Raw genomic sequence first — 23,608 nt, forward strand, 5'->3', positions numbered from 1 at the left:
TATGAAGCATCCAGGTCTTCCACCTTCTAAGATATAAAGCTTTTAAGAAGTTAGCTAACGCCGCCGCTACCGCCGATCACTATCCCTATGTCGAGCTTTCTGCGACAAAAATGGCTTTAACAATGACATCATATTTTAAGAACAGAAGATTCCTGCACCTTGCAAAAGTTATGTAGTTTTCTTGACAAGTGTAACATCATTTTGTGTCTTGAGCATATATTACATCGATTATAATTCACGGAAATGTTCATGGATAGGATGTATACAATGTTATGATCAATGCACTATATTTTGTGTATCAATAAGGTAGTGATAATCCTTGAATGATTTAGATATCAAGTCAGTCCCAAAAGGTTTTGATTGCATTTCATGCAATCTTTACCTAAAAACTTGCTAGTGTTTTCATTCAATAACTTACCTGGTCCTCTCTAACTTTGATTGACAAGGATTTCTCTTCACTATGCTGAGCCAAGTATTAAATCTCAAAATAAAAGCTGATTTCAAGTAGACAGGTATGGCTGTTGATCCCTAAAGTGAGTGCGTTTTCCCATATATACCACTCAACTACTAGGTTATTTCCAAACAATAACTTGCAAGTTTTTTGCACAAAACTCAATTTGCATTCTCTGAGCAATTGCTAACAAGATCTACTAGAAATAATTTTACAAGGTCTTTTCTCATCAAAACTTTTCCTCCTAATAACAACTTTCTTCAGATAAATAGTTGATTCTCCTCAAAAAGATAATTAACCAGCTCTCCTCTGAACAATGAATTACAAGCTCTGCTCAAAACAATGAATTACTATCTCCCCTCCAAACAATGAATTACTGGCTTCTTTTTTTGTTGTTTTTGACTTGTGAGTTTGAATGTTCCTATGGTATCTTTCTCCTCACTTGTACTAGACAGCATGTTTGGTCAGATATTTAATATACTAACCCATTAGGTAACAATCTGCTGAAGTACATGTAACCCTTCCTGAACTCGTTATTCCAATTCTGAGCCAAATGTCATTTGATATAAATTCCAAATGTATTGTACTCAACAGTGCAACAAATACAACTGTTCAGAAATTTCTACTGATTCTGTCCTAGGGTTGAACCCAAGACCTCTCTCATTTTAGGCAGTGTTTATGTCACCCATTCCAATTGAAGATAAAAGAGTCCAGATAAGAATTGACCTATTATTCTATCAAAAGTAAGGTATTATACCATATGACAAAGGATTAACAGCTTAAACAAGATGCTTAGTTGAAAAATAAAATCCAGATAAGTTTTCATGTTTTTATTAGATTTGATGTGTAGACATGTATTTCAACATTTATATCTGTACAAATTAAAATAATGTACATAATATGACTGGCATGCATAACCACTGTACAATAATAAATTTGGCATCTAAAAATTTGACACTAACAGACTGGGGACAAAAAGTCCCCAATACAGACATCACAAAATATATATTTAAATCTACATTTATAATGTAGTCTATTATAAACATTCTATATTACAGATCCTTACTTATATACCATATTCACTGATTAAATTTTGTTACATAATGTGCTTATTGCTTTTTTCAGTGTGTTTTTTTTTCTCACACCAATGATAGCAAAATAAAAAGTTTTTAAAAAAATTGCTGATTACCAATGAATACAATTCGTTACATCATATTACCACGGTAAAAAAATCTTCCAGCATGTGCTTCTTATTTACAAAATATTTTGATCTATAAAATGTCAAATTTTCACTTTCTCTGTAAATTTAATCAACAACCTCCCAAACTTGACCAACGATAGTAAACAATTCGTCAACCCATTTTAAAATCTACAAAATTACAAATTTTATAAAATTCACAATGTGTTATCTTAATAATTCCTTTATATTTCAGTTGCCATATTTTTTTTACATAACAATAAGTTTTGATATGATTCATCTATCCTACAAAACAAACAACAAATAACATTGTTTACCATGAATTATGACTAGATTGTTACAAAGATTAACAAAGTACCCTAATAAGACTTGGGTCAGTTTGGATGGTTTCTTCCTTTTAGTGATAATTAATTCATTCTTTCAGTTAAATTTTATATACTAACTGTAATAACCCATTTAGTTGCCATTCTTTTTTCGTTCTTGTTTCATATATTTTTTTTTTTAATTTTCATAACTAAATCAAAGCAATAAACCTAATATTGTATAGCAAACCTAGAAAAAAATTTAAAAAAATATTTTCCCTCATGGTGTCGATCACTTTAAGCTATATTTGCACTAGTGCATATATAAATATTGCATGCCTATTTTTTGTTCACTAGGGATATATCTTGTTGCAGTAAAAAATATTAAAATTCATTTATTCCCTTATATTTCATATAAAAATCCAGAAACATTTTCTTAATATAAAGGCATCAAAATTTGGTAATACTAATTTTTCATTCTTCATTTTTCAGACATTTCTTTCATTCACATGCCCCCTCCAAGCTGACCATGTTTATTAAATTGCAATGCAATTTTGTCAGTAAGAAATTTCTAGTTCTAAAGTAACAACATCTAAGTACTGTAAATTCAAAAACTGCTGCAATGTTTTTTAACATGGTAGAAAATTGATTTGGATTGGAATTTGTTTATCATATCTTACATTTTAGATTCTCATTTTATTGTTTGAAAAATACATTTTCTCAAGTCAAATTAATTAATTTCCCATGTTTTGTCTATAAATCAACAATTGCAAAAATAATTTCATGCAAAAATTTCTGAATTTACAATATATGAAATGCATATGATGTTGATAAAGTTTTATTTTAACATGATTGATATTGCCTAGAATAAAATCTTTAGTTGCTTTTTCAAATATTATACGAATTTCAATATCCTGGGAAAAGTCACCTTTTCACTATACCTATATATAAGAATGCCAATATTTGTGTAACAACAGTATAAAGTCTTAAAATATATATCTGCTTAAAAGAAAATCAGATATTAGAAAGTTGTAAAACATTAATCTAAAGGTGAAAGGTCAAGTAAAAGTAAGGTTACAAAGAGGCTGTAAAAATGTGACTATCTGTCATCAATAGATATTTACACATAGATTGATATTTACAAAAAGATTGCACTATCAAAAAAATAAAATACTAAAATATTACATTCAACAAGCAAGCAGATATAAAAGTTTTTTAAAATTCAGAATGTTTATAAAAATTAACGCTTACGATTACAAATCATAATATGAAATCTAAAAAGCATAATTTCTCAGAATAGAAACTTTACTCGGTTCTAATATGGTGATATTTTCCATTTTGTGAGAATTCTGAAAATGAGTGGATTTCCAGAAACTCTTGATTCAATAAGAATAAATATAAAATGTTTTACATACCAAAAATTGTCTTCTTATAAAAAAAAAAAAGAACATATGATGAAAACATATTCTTATAAAATAAAATTACTGTGTGGTTTTTATCAATTGTTTTTAATAAATAACAATATTTTATTTCCCTTGTGAAATAATTATTGCAATTTTTCATCATCTTCAGTCTGTTTATAAATTGATTGTTAATGCTTTTACTATCATCTCAATACCATCAACCAGTTAGCAATACGTCTGCTTTTTTGTAAAGTGAAAACGAGAATAAAATTTAGATAATAAACTTTTTACCAGTATTCTATCACTTTTCTATTCCATATAAATCTAAATAATTGAAACTACAAGAAAAACAGTTTTGGCTACAGATCATACAGAATTTTAGAAAGAAATGCTTGACTTCTACATTCACAACAGTATCTTTAACTAATACTGTAAAGTTTACTGACAATCACTCATTAACTTAATCAAAAATTTATGGAAGCCATATCTATCACAGTTTTTTTAAAGTTTAATGCACCAGAAAAAAGTTCTTTCTGTCAGCTCGAAACACCTTGACCTTGAGTAAATAAATAGTGCTACATTGGTTTCTATGGTTACTATTTTAATATACAACTTCAATAAATTGGAATATCTTTAAGTATATAGACAATAAATATGAGCACTATATCTTCTGTATATCACATTATCGTCAGCAGCGTAAGTCAAAACTACAGGTCAAAATTCATTTTAATCCAACCTATACATAAATAAGATTTTAAAATATTGAAATTTACAATTAAATCTGAAATTTAGTGAAAGTCATACCTTCACAAATTATTAGTCTCACTAAATTTGCAGTGCCTATTTCACTTTAGTAATTAAATTCATAGCAGGTGATCCAAGGAAAATTGAAATTCCATCCATAAGAAAGACAAAAAGTCCCCTTCTTAAACAGATTAATATATAAATTCATTTCATAGTTCTAACATGGCAAATTTAAGTTAATGTAAACTAGACAATGATTTATGAATAAATTTAAAAATAATTAAGTGATATTTTTTTTTGAAAGACAACAACAATGTTTTAAAATATCCATTATTAAGTTAACTATTTATTCACTGAAGCTACATGCTCCCATTGGCTTCTCTCCTCTCAACACCAAGAGACTGTAGTTTCTTCAAGAACATCGGTGAGGAACCTTGTCGTCTCAGCTTAGTTGGACTTTCACTTCCTTCCTCATCGCCATTTACATCAAGTGCCCCTAAACTTCTCTTGCCCAGAAACGATGGTCTCTTATCACCCATCTTTATCATGTTGTTTATTGCACGCAGATCCTTCAAAGAGGCAAAACATTTTATCAATAACATGTACCAAAATGTTTACCATGAATTTCTGATAAAAGTGATGATTTTTTTCCCATTGTTAATTATCCATTTTTAGATGGCGACGTTTTTTTCTCTCGCTGTGTTGAAGACCCATTGGTGGCCTTCAGCTGTTGTCAGCTCTTTGGTCGGGTTGTTGTCTAATTGACATATTCACCATTTCCATTTTCAATTTTATTTATAATTTTTTGTAGAATATTTAGATTTAGTAAATAAATTAAATTAATTTTATTTTACACTATTGGAAAACTTTTTCATGATTAATTGTTGTTTGTGTAATGTCCAGTGGCAATTTCATGTCTCTTCAGAACAAGAACAAATTGAACAATAAATCACAGAGAGAAGTTCTGACCGATGATGGATTGGAAATTTGAACTGCATCTAAATAAATAGGACAGTAATATGGATGTGTGGTAGATGTTTATGGGTCATAAACTCTTAGAAATTCTATTGAATTACTTGTATATTTTGCACACTCTGGATTCATTTTTATTCGTTGGATATCAATTTTCGTGGATTTCATTGGTTTAGACAAACACTGAATTGAAATGTGCAACGAAATACAAATGTTCTATAGACTTGTATGTAGACTTTGGCAAAACCACTAAATTAAATATCCATAAAAATGCTATGTTTACTGAATCCATGAAAATTGATACCAATGAAAATAAATATATCCACAGTAGGTAAGTTGCTTTACAAAACAGTCTGCTTTACCTTTATCAAGCGTTAGGGAAAAGATTTCATCATGTAATAAAACACCTTTATCAAGCATTAGGGAAAAGATTTCATCATGTAGTAAAACATTAACTCTCTATATATGTTAATTGTTCAATCTAATTTTCTTAGGTAGGATTTTTGTTATTGCCTAAGAGATGCAAGATAATTTTTTTTACATACCTTTGCCGGACTTCGGTTAAAACAATAATGCATTCTCCCTGTAGCAGGAGTTGCTTTCAGGTTAATCTGTTTGTGTGGAGATATGTATACTGGATATTTCGAGGATACTCGTCTTGGTGACAATGTCTGAGGTTTCATCATCGGTAAGGGAGACAAAGCTGGACAATCCTAAAATGATTCATTTTACTTGATTTGAAAAAGCCATACAAAAACGGATAAAACATTTTTCATTTGTTTTTCATGATATATTTTCTACTCATGCAGCAACTCAATTTTTCATTTTTTTTAAAATCAGTAAATATTTGTTAATTAACAAAAATATTCACTAGTCTATTTCATAAGGGTGAAGGTAAAATTTAACATATATTGAAAGTTAAAAAAAAACCAGGTGATGACATAGAATTAAAGTATATAACTAAACAGAAATAACGGAAATAATCCAAATATCAAGGATAAATACTGTTTCAAAATGTTTAACCATCAATTATTTGCCCTGAAGTATTCAAGTAAATTACTTACCCTAGAAGGAACTGTAGCTGAAAATCTCTTTGCAAAACTATTCAATCTTGATATATAAATCTGCAAAACATAATAGCTACACATGTAAACATTTTCCTTATATTATATAAGACATTTTGGCTTAAAAAAGTTCTAAATTTGGATTGTGATTGGATATTTGACACAGCATAGGTTTGTGACACAAAATGAATGTGGTCAAAGAGCTGAATCAAAGAACCCACTAAATATTTTGTTAGAATCGGCATATCAAAGAACCCCAAGAATTAAACTTCTGATAGATTAAAACTAAATTTGGTATTACGGAATTAATAATGAAAATAAATACCGGTTTAGGTTATGCATTTCAAAGAACAAAATATATATTTAATTCATGTTGAAATCAAACACAGTTGGACCAACTTTGATTTTTCCCCCAAAAAAATGACATTTATCAATGTCTTATAAAAATCTATAAAACTCAACTGTAAGTGAAGATATAATCAACCATTGCTGTTCAAAGGGAAATAACTCAATCACACATAATACATACCACTTTCAACTATTAGAAAGAGATATAACTCAACAATGAGAAAAGCTTAAATCATGAAAAGTTTAAAATTAAACTTGACCTCCATATAGTCACAGGAAACTACATATCTAACTTTGAAAAATTATGTCAAAGCATTTTCATCTTAATGAATGGACACTGTTTTGCAGCCGCCGTTCGCTGTTCATCCCCAAATCAATATCCAATTTTCCTTCAGACATTTTTATTCAAATCACAATTTCATGTCTAATTTTTCATAATGTGTATAAATATAATAAATAGACGTGACAATAACATTGTTTTCAAAAATAAGAATGAAACCTTGACAATAATATTTTAAAGAAAAAGGCCTACAAAATTTGTATTTCAAAGATCATGTTTTAAAGAGAAGAAAAAAAATACTGTAAGGCTGTCCAACTTTCCATACCTTGAACGAAATTAACATCATACAGATAAAACAGCACAAGAATGCAAGTTTGAAAGTTATTTTAAAAGTTTACCTGATTGTAAAACATAATGAGATCCCCTCTTTCCTCCTCAGCCTCAGACCCTGACCCTCCCAAAGTCAGGTGGATTGGCGTAGGAGGATGACTCCCAGGGTGAGGCACAGGTAAAGTGCTTGTGGACCTTATCAAATCTCGGTTTTCTGATTTTTCTGCAAAAAACAAAGAATAAAACTTATTCTATTACTGTCTTTTGGTATGTATAACGCGCACATTTATACCCTAGGTCATGTTTCTTGTAAGAGGAGTGCGTGTTATACACGACTACAAACAATTTCTTAGTCTTTTTTTTTCAGGTCCAAACTCCGACAAAGAAATTTTAAAGTGAAGTGAAGAGTACAGAATATTTTTGCTAAAACCTCAATTGTTTTGATGTTTTACATATTATAATTGTAATACATATCGTATTGTTCTTGATTTGTCATGTTTTATTCAAATAAAATTCATTTTATATCTTTGTTGTTACGTTTATTGTGTAAATTTGTCCATCTGTTTTGCAATCTGGAAACTTGCCAAGTCCTAATAAAGACACAATAAAGCTTTTACTATCGATTAAATTAAGCCTCTGTGTTCCTTGTTGTCATAACTTACTGTTCTTGTATGTGTTCATCATAGAGAGTTGAAGAAAAGTGTATGAAAATTGAATAAACCACGCTTGTTTTGAAAAGATAAACCACCATTTTTTCTACATCGATTAGACCCGTTGATTGAGGTGTGATAATCCGGATTAACAGCTAGAATCATCAAACAAAAAATAAAATCAATGAGATTTTAACAATTTATTACAGCACTAATGACATTTATTATAATTATTAGACTGATTCGTAATTATTTTATTGTTGATTCAGAACAATAATTTGGATATTTAATCTTGTCCTTGATACTCAAACCATTTATTAAATTTGGATTAAAATATTTATCTCAATCTAATAAAATTCTTACTCATTTGTTAGAATACTTTCAATTTTATATTAATTACGTATTCCGTACGGAATTCTCCGACATTGGTGTCTATTTAAAAAACTTCCTGTTTGTCGATTTTGGAGCTGTAACTTTTCAGAAAATGTCGGAGTATTATATGACCAATAAACTTTTTTTCTCTCGTTTCTTGGGACAAAAAGGGGGTGGCACTATACATACCAAAATACAAAACATGTGGGTTCTTAAATACAAGTACTAAAAGTTTTACATGTAAGCAATTTTAAAACAGAAAATTTATATTTTCAAGGTAAATGTTTGAATCTTGTACCAATTTAATATGTAGCTTGAAAAATAGTTCCTCTTCTGAAGTAGTGAGCAGGGGCATTGTGAAAACATCTTGCACATTCAGGATACAACAAAATAATGCAAGTGACGCTTTATTATAACTATTGACATCATCTGATCAAATATAGTTGTTTTTTAGGTGTGCATATACTTTTCCAAACTAATATACAAGTACACTTAAAAGTTGATGTAAAACAAGGATAATCTACAAATTTTATAATATATACAAATATTGTTGTAGTTTGTAGAAAAACTTGTTTAATGAAAAATTTGTTTTTATTTTCTGAATACCTTGTACCTTAGTGCAATTCGAACAAAATTAGTAATATGTATGGGAACTTTTCAATTTACACTAACATTCGGCCAAAATAAAGGCTTTATTGCTCCTAATTCACTGTAGATTCATAATTTTCTTTACTACTTTGTAACCCAAAACTTGAAACAGTTTCCACAGAATAATAATAATAAACACAATAGTCAATCAACCATCTGAAGTTGTTCTTACCTGTCGTACCTGTATTATTTGTGGGCGATGATGAGCGACTGGCACCATTTTTACTACCATCACTTCCACCTGATGTGTGTCTACGTCGACCTGTCAACAACACACTTCTGTAAACCTGTAATGGAAGTTGATGGTTCATTGTAAGATAATGTAAATATCATCACAGTTAACTAATACAACAATAAATTTTCATAATTAATCTATCAGTTTACTTTTCTTCAATCTTAAAAATGTTCACCTCTCTCAGATTTTAGAAAGATATATGGACAAAGAAACTTCGTACTTATCTTGCTTGTTGATATAGATTTTTTTAATGCTTGCTCAGAAGATTAACAGTGCCAAGGAATAAATCCTTCCACCAACACATTTTCTGTGTCAAGAGTTCCAACTGCAGTGATAAAATTAAATATTCAATTGTTGCATTAATTACTTGACTTACATGACTTTGTGCCTGTGGCTGCATTCTATAACATTTCATTATATTCTGGAATGACTGAGAGTTCCCTGTAACCTGCAAAATACCAAGCAAAACATAATATTTTCAGTTCAGTGATAACCTTAAGCAGCCACAACAGAGGAATAAATGAAGTAAAAGCTTTATTGATTGATTGTTGATTGCTGAAAATCTAGTCGTAAATATTTCATACATGTTCATGTTTTATTCCAATGGAAAAATATTTCTCAACCTTAATATTTCAAATCTTAAGTGAATAGGCAGATACTTTTTATTCATAATAAATAGACAGTTTATCTCCCTTTGAAAAGTACTTTTGTGTGGTTACTATTTTTACAAATGCTGGTTGGTTATAAGCAATCACTTCATCATCAATTATCAGAAGATTGACAAATTTTTGCCTTCTTTGTTATACTTTTAATAATAACTGATAATTTAAACATGACCAGGAAAATTTCATCATGAAGGAACGGCTTAATTTGGAAAAAATTCCACTTATAATTTACCACATTTAGTTCAGGCAATCAACTTATTGGTTGTTGATTTTTGACTGACAATTAACACTGGGTTAACTATTTCTTTTTTAAAAAGACAGTCATTTCTGTCCTATAACTGACCACCAAAATTCCAAGGAAAATAACTGACCTTTGACATCACATATATTGCACACATAAGAATTTGGTCAATGTGATGGTCAACAATGAGATCAGTGTGATTCACAAGTGTATGTTCAAAACAAGTCCATATCTTTCTCCTAAGGTCATCCTCTTCTTCAATATGTAACCTCTCACATAAGTCTCTTAATCTCACAGATGACATATGATATAACTGCAATATAAACAACAAACTTCAAATTAATTCAGTTCAAGAACAAGAAATTTCTATCAAAATTTTAGGTCTATACTTTGGCGTGAACCTGAGAAGGAGGGAAACACTGTTGAACGTATACTTGTATGTGTGTAGTTCATGGTGTTCCAAAATGTTTTTTTCTTTTGTTTGTATGTATACTAGACTGTTCTTTTTTTTTGTTAATGTCTTATATTGAATTATGTTATGTGCCTTGTGAGCATAAAACTTCTTCTTCAGAAAATTAGGTCACTGCATTGAAATATGATATATGTTATTGTCAGAATTTTCAATCTTGTCAAATAATAATTCATTTAAAATTAAAGCAACTAATTTACCTTTCTAAAGAAGAGTGCCAAAGAACCAGTTTTCTTAGGTTTCTGTGACTGATTCCCTGTCTGATTTGTAGGTGCTGTGTTCTGGTCCTGTTTATTTGTATTGTTTGAGGTCCTTACAACAGTAGTATGTAGAGGTATCAGTATCTGAAAAAGCAATAAAACAATAACATTTGAGATACAGCAAATACCAACATCAATTCAAAGATGAATCTACAGTATACATTATACATTATAAAATACATTTCTTGCTACAATAACTATCTTACCCTCCCAAAGAAATCAAATATGATGAATTCAGTTTAGGTCTGTGTACTAACTGCCTGAAAACCTTCTGCAACAAGACTAATAAATTTTCTTTCAGTGTTTTTGTTTTTTTTTCTAAAAACCTCATTTCAATTAATAACTTATTATGTATCTCATATTTCATTTTTATATAAATGTGACTGAAAATTACTGTAAAAATCTGTATTTATAAATATATTTACCTGTCTGCCATCTTCCGTCTGTGCCTGTTGGAATGCTATTACTGTTTGATTGTCTTGGTTGCCTGTCTGTGTTGTGGCAGAACTTGTACCTCCACCTGCTCCAAACAGCCTCCTTTTGGCACTCCCTGGTGATGGGGAACTAAATCTGTCAGCAGCTGATGGTCCTGGCGGAGACTGAGGAATTTCTGTAATTTAAATATATGTAGTTACTCTGTGAGAAGATTTAATATGAAAGCTAAAAAAAAAATCTTAATTTCCTCAATAAATGTTTCATCATTCCTAGTGAAACATATTGTCTCAAATTGTGTTTTCGACCGTCTTACGTTTTCGACCTAATTCTACCTTCACTTCCTGCATGCTGCGCATGCCTGCATGATGTCATATTCGGCTGCTATACTTAGTAACAATAGCAAATGATACCACGTGTGGTGAAGATTTTTCAAATAAAGTTATTATAATTAAGTATTCACGTTTTTTTATTTGATATTACATTTTTGTACCCTTTCACTAATACTTGTTTTACCTTCCAAAAGAATCGGTCTAAAATAAACAAATTTTCTAAACTTATGGCAGAGGTCTTTTTGCACGCAAAGTTAACTTCAAGGTCATTAAGTCACATGACTGTCAGGTGGTTAGTTGTAATACTTAAAGTTAATTTGAATACGGAAATATGTATGCTCGTTCCAGCTTTTTACCGAAAAAATAAAATATTAGTTAATTTTTATTTACAGAAAAAACAGTCTATCAGTGGCAATTACAGACAATACTCACCAACCTAACTTCACAATGCATTAACCAAAGTATTTAACAAAACATGAATGTATACATGACCGTGCAAGGCTTCCAAAGTGCCTCATTCTGAAATGTGTACAATTTGATCAAAATAATATTTTATATCTTATAGTTGTATATTTAACCATTTAATTCATTAAGTCATAAGTTTGATCGCCTGTAACACTTTGATATAAACTTGGGTATCAAATTTATAACCAATTCTGGATTTGTACGACATGTCGTTTCTGACTTTTGATCTCTTTTTTTTTTTTTTTAGATAGGTCGAAAACATAAGACGCTTGTTTTTGTCAACAAAGGTGCCATCGAGCTAATGAACTCAAATTAAAAAATAAATTAAAAATCAAAATATATTTCTGATACAATTAATTTAGGCACAAGTATACTAGTGACTCTCAAAATATTAGGTATGTCTATGTTCAAACATATAAAAGGGAAATTCGGAAAAATATGTTCGTAGGTCGAAAATACAATACACCAGGATACTAAATTAAAATCATCAATTAGGTTGTCATTATTTTCTTCAAATGTTTAAATATCTTTCTAGTGACTTAAAATAATGTCATATTCCAACCATTTCAAATACTTATTTCATTATGGTGGTTGCTTATTAACATAATTCTTCAATATATTCTTGTTCATATCAATCTTTGGTAGGTTTCCAAGGAAATATTAATTTCTTCAAACAATAACTGATTACAATAAATACTTAGAAAATTGATAAATAAATTCTTAATGGGGGGAAAACGCATTACCATTCAATTATAGACATCTATTTTTGGAAAAAAAATTGTTATTCGGTTGCGGTTTCCATGACATATGTATTTAAAATCATGATTATAATTAAGCATAATGAAATAACAACAGAACAAACCTTTTCTTCCCCCATGACCTTCATCAACCAATCGTTTTACTGCAGGATGTTGCATCACTTTATTCCCTGAACTTAAATTGCTGTCTATCAAACTTGGCAAGATAACCTATATTCAAAAAAATAAATGTGTGATAAATAAGTTTATAGAAATGTGCGTGTAGCTTTTCCTTTTCCTTTCTTTATCGATTTTCAAAATATCAAATTATAACTATTCTTTGCCATTTGTGAGTGTTGTATGTTTGGTTTTTTTTTAAATTTTAGTTCATATTTATGTTCCAGAGTTTAGTTTGAAGTCCATTTTCGCTGAACTAGTATACATTATTGTTAGGGAGAACCTGAAGTCTGCCTCCAAGTGCAGGACTTCCTAGCTGTGATGAAGACACATTAGTCAGGGCCGTAACTAGGGTTCGAATTCAGGGGAGGCAGGGGTTTTGGGGCCGCCGATTGAGACCCATTAGAGAGGGGGGTTGGGGGCGCAGCCCCCCGCCGATTTTTTTCTCTCAGTCAATGGATAAATATGACCCGTTTTCCTTACTTTAAGAAACATCAGTATTGCTTGAACCTGGAAGCAATTTTTATGCAAAACAAGCTGAGATTACTGTTCGGGTGAGCCAAGGCTCTGTCATGAAGGCTGTACTTTGACCTATAATTATTAACATTAAATACATTTTGACCGCAGACTTTTTTTCTCAATATGGCTAAAAATGACCTGTTTTCCTTCGATTTCCTTAACTTTAAGAAACATAAGTATTGCTGGATCCTTGAAGCAATTTTTATACAAACAATTAATATCTGTATTTAAAGATATTTTTGTTAGAAATCAAACTGGTTAGTTAAAAAAACATATAAAGCAAGATAATAGAAAGCAAGATTTTTTTTTTTATCGAGAACCGTGAATTTTAATATTGTTGAATGTCCATTGTTGACATGTATATAACTACAATAAGGGACTTTCTATACTAGTATATACTTAGTATAGAAAGTCTCTGCTACAACGAATGGGCGTGTTTAACTACTTAGGCATAATGCCATTAATGACCATAATGTTCTCGTACGATAGGGAGACGGTAAAAAAAACCCGACCCAACGGCTGATTCAGCCGGTAACGAATTTCCGATAAAATAAAAGATTCATAATACAAAGGAAACTTCCTCTGCTTAATTGAGCCCCTAAATAAATATGAATAGTTAGTTAAGTTTTATTCAAAACTGTCGAGGGCAAAGTTTCATATGTGTTTTCATTCGAATACTGAATAGCAGGTCGACGGACGGCTACACGAAAAAAAAAAGTAAAACAAATACTGAAACGGTTCACTTTCGATGAAAAATGCGAAAAAAGACAGATATATATCACGTATCATGATTACACCGTTCAAACTGTAAACTAGTGTTAAGAATTGAATGCTTCTTTTTGTAAATTTATTGGGGTGTAAAAGCGTTGACCGAAGTACATTTTGTATGAAGCGCGGAAGCGCTTCATTCTAAAAATGTACGCACGGTCAACCTTTTACAACCCTATAAAGTTACAAAAAGAAGCATTCAATACTTATAATTACATTTTTTAGCTATGATCATGAAAACACGAATTTTATATATTTTATTATTTAATTCACCTGTGCACTTTATTGTTGGAGCACGTGTTATCATGAATGGAAAGTTGTATTGAGCAATGCAACTGCTTACGAAATAACACGTGATGTGCAGTTAGCCAATCAGAATAAAATATTATAATGAAACATACATCTAATGTAATTATTTGTTTATAATATAAATTCAACTCGAGTTCTTCGTGTACATATTGTCAATATATCATTTTATTACTTCAAAAAAAAAAATTGGTGTAGAAAATTCAGGGGAGGCAGTTGCCTCCCCTGCCTCATAGGTAGTTACGGCCCTGTTAGTGGCCTTGGATAGCTCTTTGGTCAGGTTGCTGTCTCTTTAACACATTCTCAATTTAATATCCATTTGCAACTCAATACATTGATAAAAATGATTAAAACACAATATAAATATATATCAAAACTTAGAATATAGTGTCCAATAGTGTGCTCAGTTACAACGAAACAGATTTTTTTAAGAATAATAAATTGAAGGACTGTTTGCCTTAATATGTGTAATTTTCAAATTGTACTATTCAAAATGTTCACTGCAATCAAAGAATATAAACACCTCTTCACAAACTGGTACTCCGTTGTTTTCTTGGATAGCTGTCCACAGAGGGGAATCCCGTTTCCAGGCATGACTTTCCAGAATACATTCTTCTACCTATTATAAACAATAAAATAAATCAAGATATATAAAATACTACATATTGCAGTAAATAATTTTTTTATAATTTAAGGTTTGTGGACAAAAGGAAAGTTTGTACTTTAATAATTATACACAAGGTTCTTTCCTAAACCATGATTTCCACATCATTTGTACCAGAAGAAATCATAATTCATAAGAAATAATAATTCTTTTAATGTAATAAGTAAACAACATAACAATTTATAGAAAAGATTAAACTGGGGAGTCTCTGAATCCTCTCGAATTATTTCTTTTTTGATTGTTTATTGCTAAACGTCAAGTGGTAGATATTTCATGCATGTTCAGGACAATCAAGTATTAATTTTATGATCATTAATTTATTTTCTTCATCCTAACACTTATGTCATATTGTAACTATTAAGTTTTCTCCAATCAATACAAATATTGCAATATTGCAGAATTCATCTTCAAAGAGATATCAAGCAGTTGGCATAACAAGATAATATGAGATTTTGTCAATTGTATACTATTGATTTACTTCATTAGGCCTTCCTTGTGCACATCAATTTTGTGTAAAATTATACAATGACATTTTTATTTTTGATGTCAACTCACATGGTTAAGATGTTTGACTACATCTCTTGAAAGACCATCTTCAGCACGTATAATAATCTCCACAACTCGGTAAAAATAATAAGGACAAATATCAAAGATTTCTACAATCCATGGAAATTTCCTGCAAATATATTGAAATAAGAATATTTACAGCTAATTTCCTAATGCATGTAGAGCAAGATTTTGGTTAGCTTGCTTGCTTTGTTTGTATTTTGTACAATTATAATGGGATAACGTCCAATTAAATTTAAATATAATATATACAGGTTTAACTATGCCTATATATATTGTTTGAAGATGTCAACCCTTTTAATTGCAAAGCTTGAATAAACATTTATACAAACAAAGCAAGCAAGCAAACCAAAGTTTTACTCTACAAGCATTAAGAAATCAGCTGTAATCATCTCATTTTTTTTTTTTTTATTATCCCAAACGACCTACAGACACATGAACTGAGATAGTTATAAACAAAAATATGAAGTAACACTACAAGACGGACCTTATATATTATATATATATATATATATATTAAGATCTTCTGATCAAGCATTAAATTAAGCTTATGTAAATATTACGGTTACTCTCATCAATATATCAGGAATACTCGGAACATTTGGGTCTTTTTCCCTATAAATTTCAACTTTCGTTGAACCCCAAGATTCCTGCTGTATTGTGTATAAATACATCACAGTGATGTCAACTAAGTGTTTACAAAATCATATAAGTATTTGAAAATATAGAACCATATAATTATAATTTATAAGACAAAATTTGTTCAGAAGTGAAATGAAACTGGGAATGATAAGTGTAAAATATGCGGACAAACAAAAGTAATTCTAAATGGTCAAGCCATATTTTTTTAGGGTGTATGTTAAGTCCTTTTAAGTCATATAGCTTACTGTACTGTATATTTTTTGCTCATTGTTGAAGCAGTATGGTACCCTATAGTTGATACCATCCTTGTCCTTGGCCCTATATTGGACTAGTTATCCGATATGTAGTAAAACCACATCTCCTTATTTTAATGAGAGATATAGAATTTCAAGGTTGAAATATGACCTAATATATTGTAATGAAAAGGCCCTGAAATACCTCATAGGCGTTTATGGTATTTTTTATGAATAAAATACAGGAAATATTTTAATAACAACTTACCTTTGTGAATTATAAGAAAATATAACAATTTCCAAACAGCAAGCAAATAAACATCTGTGAAAGGCATCATGTTCCAATAAATTCTGTAAATATATATTTAAACACTGGTATAAAAGGAACTTTCATTACACACTATTAATTTTTAAATAAATATGGTACATTCAAAAATTATTGTCTGCAAATTTATTATTCTTAACAATCAACACTACTGCCAGTTTAATCATTGTGAGTTCTGCCAGTTTAATCATTGTGAGTTCAGGAAATGATAAATACAAATAATGTCATTAAAATTTAGGATGCAACCTTTTTATTAATGCAACACCTATTATGTCTGCATTTTAACAATAATAACAACACAAAGCCCATACCGCATAGTCAGCTATAAAAGGCACCCAAACGACAAATGTAAAACAAATTCAAACCAGAAAACTCATGGCCTAATTTATGTACAAAATTAACATCATAAATTCGTTTACTACTGACACATGTACTAAATGAGGAGCCTCAAAGTCCTTGTGAAAACAGAATTGAACACTCCAGCAAGTGAAATATTTCACAATCATGGTCACCAGGTATTACAGAATGTACACTAAAAGTAAAATTCTCCCTTTTCTTAAGTTGAATGAATGAATAATCATCCAAGTAACAGACACCAGATATCTATAAACCTCGGACATGTTTTTTTATGACAATTTCATCTACAAATTTTGTGAATATTGTATGTAGGTGCTTATACTTACAAATATAGCCTCTTTACTACTTAATCTTCTCTTTTCTTGAGCTACAATACTTTCTAATATTTTATAATAAAGACTCTCTCCAAGCTGTAACCGTCTCTTGGCAAAGTCTATGTGGGCACCTGGATTTTCATCTGTTGGCTACAAAAATGATAGAACTTACATTTATATAATTGCAGTACCTCTTTCCTTCCACACAGTCTATGTGAAAAAATACTGTGGATCATTGTATTTCACAGGGTGTTCAATTATTGAGGATTGTATAAGTTAAAAATAAAATTAAATATTCAATGGCGTCTGGCCTTTGTTAGTCTTGTATGATTTTGAATTTTAGTTTCTTGTGTATAATTCGGAGTTAAGTATGATGTCCATATCACTGAACTAGTATATATATTTGTTTTTCGGGGCCAGCTGAAGGACGCCTCCGGGTGCTGGAGTTTCTCGCTGCATTGAAGACCCATTGATGGATGCTCTATGGTCGGGTTGTTGTCTCTTTGACACATTCCCCATTTCCATTCACAATTTTAATGATTTAGAAACTATCTATTGGATTGTATGCTGACTTTAGCTAAACCATGAAATCCTATATCCAAGAAAAAACAATTTCTCAACCCACAAAAAGTGGAAACCTAAGAATATGATTTCAAAGAAGCTAATATAAATTTAAAATTCTTTGCAAAAGATATGATGATGAATAAAAAGAAATGAATTTTATGCAACCTTCATTCTGTCAAGTCTGCCTTTTTTGCTGTTTGTTTTCATTTATTTCCATCCTTAAAAGTTTCTGTATTTCTTATATGTATATTCAGTGCATCTTGTTATATATCAACTTTTAAAGATCTGATAATGTATAGTAAGTAATATAACATATTTTATAAATATCAAGATCACCTGAACATATTGGTTACAGAAAACTTCTCCCATTTCTCGCACACGTGACAAAATGCCATCTATAGGATCTTTGGGACATTCACTGCAATATAAAAGATAATACAGATTAAACATCTCATAATTATATTTTATAATCTCTAATCTGAAATTGAAATTTTCCTCTTTTCAATTACAACATTTTTAATTAAGAAGAAATATGAAACATTTTTAAATAGCTCACTTGGAAAGGAATTTAGTAATGATTTAATTTGTTAAATAATTTATAAAGTAGCTGCCTTTCTTTTTTTTTTTTGATACCTGATTAAATCCTTTTCTTGGTTGTCCTGTCTGCTAAGGATTTATATTTTCTAGGCATAAAACAACATTTATATTTATGTATTATAAATTTGTTCTAATCAGAAAGAGATTGTGACAGCAAAATAAAATATCTAGTTCACCAATTAATTTCACAAAACAATTAAAATTGTACTTATTTGAGTGCAACTTAGATGCATTCCTACTTAATGTCCTAATGAACCTAATGACTTCAAAGTGGTTTTCTACATTTCTTGTGGTCTAAAACAATTTAAAAATGTTCAATCGTTTTTACAATTTAAATTGTTATAGCTTTATACTGGAAAGTGGATCCAGTCACGCTAAACATTTGCATATCAAGTGATCTTAGGAGTGATGGGTAAAGTGCCAAATACGTAAAATCATAAAATTCCACTTACAAGTGCATGCACATGTATTGTTCAACAATAAACAAAGAATTTAAACGAACAATGATCTGAAATTTGAACCTTCAATTTCAATGTACATAAAATCTGATGATTAAGTATAATATAAGTTTACCTTGATATCAGAAATAAACAATGGCTTTTATAATGATCAAAATTTTTCCACTTTTAAATTTTTTTTTTTAAAATATTGCTTCAAAAAAAGATCTCTGAAATTAAACAAAAATTTCTTTTCAGACTTGATCTAGCTAGTAGTTACAAACACATATTTGCTAATACAAATATACAAGAGTGCACACGCTGAAATGTCTCGCCTTCTATACTAGTCATTGATATTATGTTGATAGGCCTTAGTATAAAGCAACTGTCACATAAACTTAACATTAACCATGGTAACTAAACAAAGACCAATGAACCTTGAAAATGAGGTCAAGGTCAGATGAACCATGCCAGGCAGACATGTACAGCTAACGTTGCTTCTATACAACATATATAGTTGACCTATTACTTATAGTTTAAGAAAAATAGACCAAAACACAAAAACTTAACACTGTGCAATGAACCGTGAAAATGAGGTCACAGTCAAATAAAACCTGCGCGACTGACATAAAGATCATAAAATATTTCCATGCACCAAATATAGTTGACCTATGGCATATAGTATTAGATAAAAATACCAAAATTCAAAAACTTAAATTTGACCACTGAACCATGAAAATGAGGTCAAGGTCACATGACATCTGCCTGAAAGACATGTACACCTTACAATCATTCCATACAACAAATATAGTACACCTATTGCATATAGAATGAGAAGAACAGACCAAAACACAAAAATTTAACTATAACCACTGAACCATGAAAATGAGGTCAAGATCAGATGACACCTGCCAGTTGGACATGTACACCTTACAGTCCTTCCATACACCGAATATACTAGTCCTATTGCTTATAGTATCTGAGATATGGACTTGACCACCAAAACTTAACCTTGTTCACTGATCCATGAAATGAGGTCGAGGTTAAGTGAAAACTGTCTGACAGACATGAGGACCTTGCAAGGTACGCACATATCAAATATAGTTATCCTATTACTTATAATAAGAGAAAATTCAACATTACAAAAAATCTGAACTTTTTTTTCAAGTGGTCACTGAACCATGAAAATGAGGTCAAGGACATTGGACATGTGACTGACGGAAACTTCGTAACATGAGCATCTATTTACAAAGTATGAAGCATCCAGGTCTTCCACTTTCTAAAATATAAAGCTTTTAAGAAGTTAGCTAACGCCGCCGCCGCCGGATCACTATCCCTATGTCGAGCTTTCTGCAACAAAAGTTGCAGGCTCTACAAAAATATAAGTAAAATATTTGAAAGTAACCATATCTCAATAGAATAGCATTTTTTAATGTTGTTCTTCATCTTTTACTGTGCAAGTGTAAATAATGTTATTGAGTTGTTGGTTTGCTGTCTATATAATGTACCAGTATACACAGCATCTTTTTTTTTTTTTAAATACTCATATAGGTTTCTGGTCACAGAATCTCTAAATTTATATCTGTATGTTTTGGGTAAGAACAATTTCAAGTCAACAGTTTCGTTAAAAATGTTTGCATATCTAAAACTCTTCATTGAATTTAAAGTGTTCTTTTCATTACTATAACTGCTTGAATTATAATATGTTATTTTAGGAGTTTAATTGTCAATTCTTGTGTCTGGGTATATAAAGTTCTAGTTGCCAATGACTGTTATTCTATATACTATGGTTTGAAATTCAAGCAATGTATTTATTGACTGATATAAACAGAACCATGACCCTTGATTCTAAATTAAGCAAATCTCATTAAGTAGGCATATTTTTCCCACCATTGTGAATATTTTCCAAATATACGCAATCTTCAAAATAAAGAGGGATATGTTTCACCTGTATATACATGTAATTTTTATAGTATAAAGATAATGTTTTAATTTAAAGGGGCATTAGTTGTAAAATTCATGTTCACCAATTTACACTCAAATTTTTATAATAAACATGAATTGATAAATTTATATTAACATAATAAAACATGTATCCATGAAAATTAAATACTAAAGAAATTGGTCCTGGTACCCTTTAATGGCAAAAAATATGCAGAAAAAAAGTATTTTTTAAGAAAATAAAGATATATTTTGAATAAGGCATTGGTTCAAATTTGGCTCGATAACATTGAGTTTGTACAATAATCGAGGAAATTTTTGTAGTATAACCAACTGATTTTGATGATACAAAATTTCAATTCATAGACACAACAAAAGCAGGCGTTTCCTGTATGTCTGTGAGAAATTTTCATGTCTCGAAGACTAACAACCCCATTACAAATTATTTCAGTTCACAGTTATGATCCGAAGGCAATATCTATTTTGGTATATATTTCATAAAGAGAATCATTTCTAAAAAATAAAACATCTTGTGAGAAAAGCTATAAATTATTCCTCTTAAAAAATCATTTAAAACCCATGGAACAAAACATTTAACCATACCCAATACAAAACCCTTTTCATCTTTTGGAAACATTTCAACATCTTATAAATTAACTGCCTCCTACTACCCCATAAATTTGTTTGTATAAAATACAAGTAATTATCTAGCAAGTGGGAATTGATTTTAAAACAGCTCTCTACAGCAATAAAAAATATAAATATACCAAACATTGGCAATAAAGTAAAATTTTGTATGTGAATTCTATATAAATATTGTTATGGCTGTGCTCAGGGTAATTATTGATGCGACTATTTACATCAATAAGATATTCTGAAATGTGTGGCCCAAAGGTCCTAAACCTATGTTGTTCTGCAAGAATCTTTCAGAATTTCAAATCAGAAGTCAAAGGCCCTCTTAAAATTGTTAGCTTGACTTAATTATATGAGAAGACAGTCCATTTCATGTTTTCTGATTCGGCTGAAAATGTTTCACTGAACTTCCATTAGTGCAAGAAAGCCAACTCAAATGAAGAAAAGAACACTCAATATAGAAATTTCTGAACCTCTGATCTCTGCTATTTCTATCACAGACCAAGTGGTAGATTACCAAATAAAGTTAGACCCTGAACATTAAAATTATAAAATTCATGTCATTGTCATGGAGAAATGATCAGTGCCAAAGAGATAGTATGGGTTCAGGATTTTATAATGGGCAGGGACCAAAATTGTGTTTAGCACATTCTACATTTTCTAAATGAAATTGTTGTGTTTGCAGAAATGCACTAATCACTCCTTATTTCTCCCAACATATGATTTTTTTTTTCTGATCTTTTGGAAATATTTCCAAAGCATTTATCTTTTATCTTTAGAACATTGGAAAGAGGGCATAGTCATACTGCTACAAAATCAACCACAGTCAAATTACTGTAAAATCCATTTAATAAAACCTCATTTTTATTTGAAATGTATAAAGAATTCTTTCTGGTTTGGATTTTTGAACGAATTAAGTATCTTTTAAATCAGACAATGCTAAACTAGCCAATATTCACCAATTTAATCATATTACAAGTCGAGTAACCAATTTAAAATATAATGTTATGTCATCTAAAGGTCATAATCATCTATTATTCTTCTCAATTCAAGTCGATTTCTTTTTTAATAAATCACTATTTTTTTCTCCATGCTGTTAATTTAAATGTACATCTAACAAAGGACTTCTCAATTGAATAAGAACTCCTGTAAACTACTGTCAAAGGGCTTTAAAAACGACACTGCTTTTACTCAATAGCGAACTATTACAACTGTTAACACAGTACTGTCAAATCATTTATTTAATCACATTCTTATATCAATGTATATTAAAGATACATTTATTTTCTTTTATATAAAAGAAATTAGGTTTATCTTCTTTTCATCTTCGTAATATGCCTGAAATTAAATTTTCCAAGCGTCTCAAGGAAATCGGAAATTAAGTTTACTGTTTCTTTTGAGTAACGATTTGAAAAGATTTATACACTTATCCTCAATCAGGTGGGAAAGTAGCAATTTACGTTTGAATCAAATTTTAATTTTTGCACCTGTTGCCATTAACTACTATAACAAAACAATTCAAAAGAAAAAAAAGTATTTAAGAAGTTTCAAACAGTGAAATTGATTAAAACTGACAGATATTTCTTTTTAATCTCAATTTACTATAAGTAATTACAATTTGGCAATTACAAATTGTTGACATTTTTTGACGTTTGAGCGAAAAACATATTTGTTCTGTTTTATTCAACTTTGTATCATAGAGGACATTAGTCTGTTCAATTTCAAATTTTTTTAACAATTGTATTTATTTATATTTATGAATATAAAGATTTTCAGATGAAAGTTATAACCTTAAACTTTGTATTAAGCATTCTAATTCATGTTTTCACTTTTGTCCTTTGAAGGACAAGGGGTGGATTTAATTTTTTTCTTTCTCTCCTGTCATTACTTACTAAGGCTTTTGTATATCTAAATACAACTCTATCGGAATTCATCCATTTAAAAGATTGCTGGGAATAAACAACAC

The 23,608-nt window shown here is 30.0% G+C and overlaps 1 protein-coding gene across 3 annotated transcripts in view; it reads right to left on the reverse strand.

Annotated features, from left to right (window-relative positions):
- Window positions 1-1,266: 1,266 nt before the first annotated feature.
- Window positions 1,267-23,608, reverse strand: part of LOC143080309 (retinoblastoma-like protein 1) — a 73,206-nt gene continuing 50,864 nt past the window's right edge. For 2 of the 3 annotated variants that reach the window (XM_076256075.1, XM_076256073.1), the window contains 15 exons: window positions 18,371-18,452; window positions 17,483-17,620; window positions 16,743-16,825; window positions 15,588-15,708; window positions 14,892-14,987; window positions 12,724-12,829; window positions 11,058-11,242; window positions 10,573-10,716; window positions 10,034-10,216; window positions 9,374-9,445; window positions 8,935-9,049; window positions 7,161-7,315; window positions 6,135-6,194; window positions 5,616-5,783; window positions 1,267-4,667 (listed from right to left, as the gene is read on the reverse strand). In XM_076256075.1, coding sequence (XP_076112190.1) covers window positions 4,458-4,667; window positions 5,616-5,783; window positions 6,135-6,194; window positions 7,161-7,315; window positions 8,935-9,049; window positions 9,374-9,445; window positions 10,034-10,216; window positions 10,573-10,716; window positions 11,058-11,242; window positions 12,724-12,829; window positions 14,892-14,987; window positions 15,588-15,708; window positions 16,743-16,825; window positions 17,483-17,620; window positions 18,371-18,452 — 1,918 coding nt within the window. In that variant the 3' untranslated portion in view covers window positions 1,267-4,457. The remainder of the gene's footprint in view (window positions 4,668-5,615; window positions 5,784-6,134; window positions 6,195-7,160; window positions 7,316-8,934; window positions 9,050-9,373; window positions 9,446-10,033; window positions 10,217-10,572; window positions 10,717-11,057; window positions 11,243-12,723; window positions 12,830-14,891; window positions 14,988-15,587; window positions 15,709-16,742; window positions 16,826-17,482; window positions 17,621-18,370; window positions 18,453-23,608) is intronic. The other variant, XM_076256074.1, reaches the window with a different exon arrangement.

Source organism: Mytilus galloprovincialis, chromosome 6, assembly GCF_965363235.1.
Source record: "Mytilus galloprovincialis chromosome 6, xbMytGall1.hap1.1, whole genome shotgun sequence".
NCBI classification, from domain to species: Eukaryota; Metazoa; Mollusca; class Bivalvia; order Mytilida; family Mytilidae; genus Mytilus; species Mytilus galloprovincialis.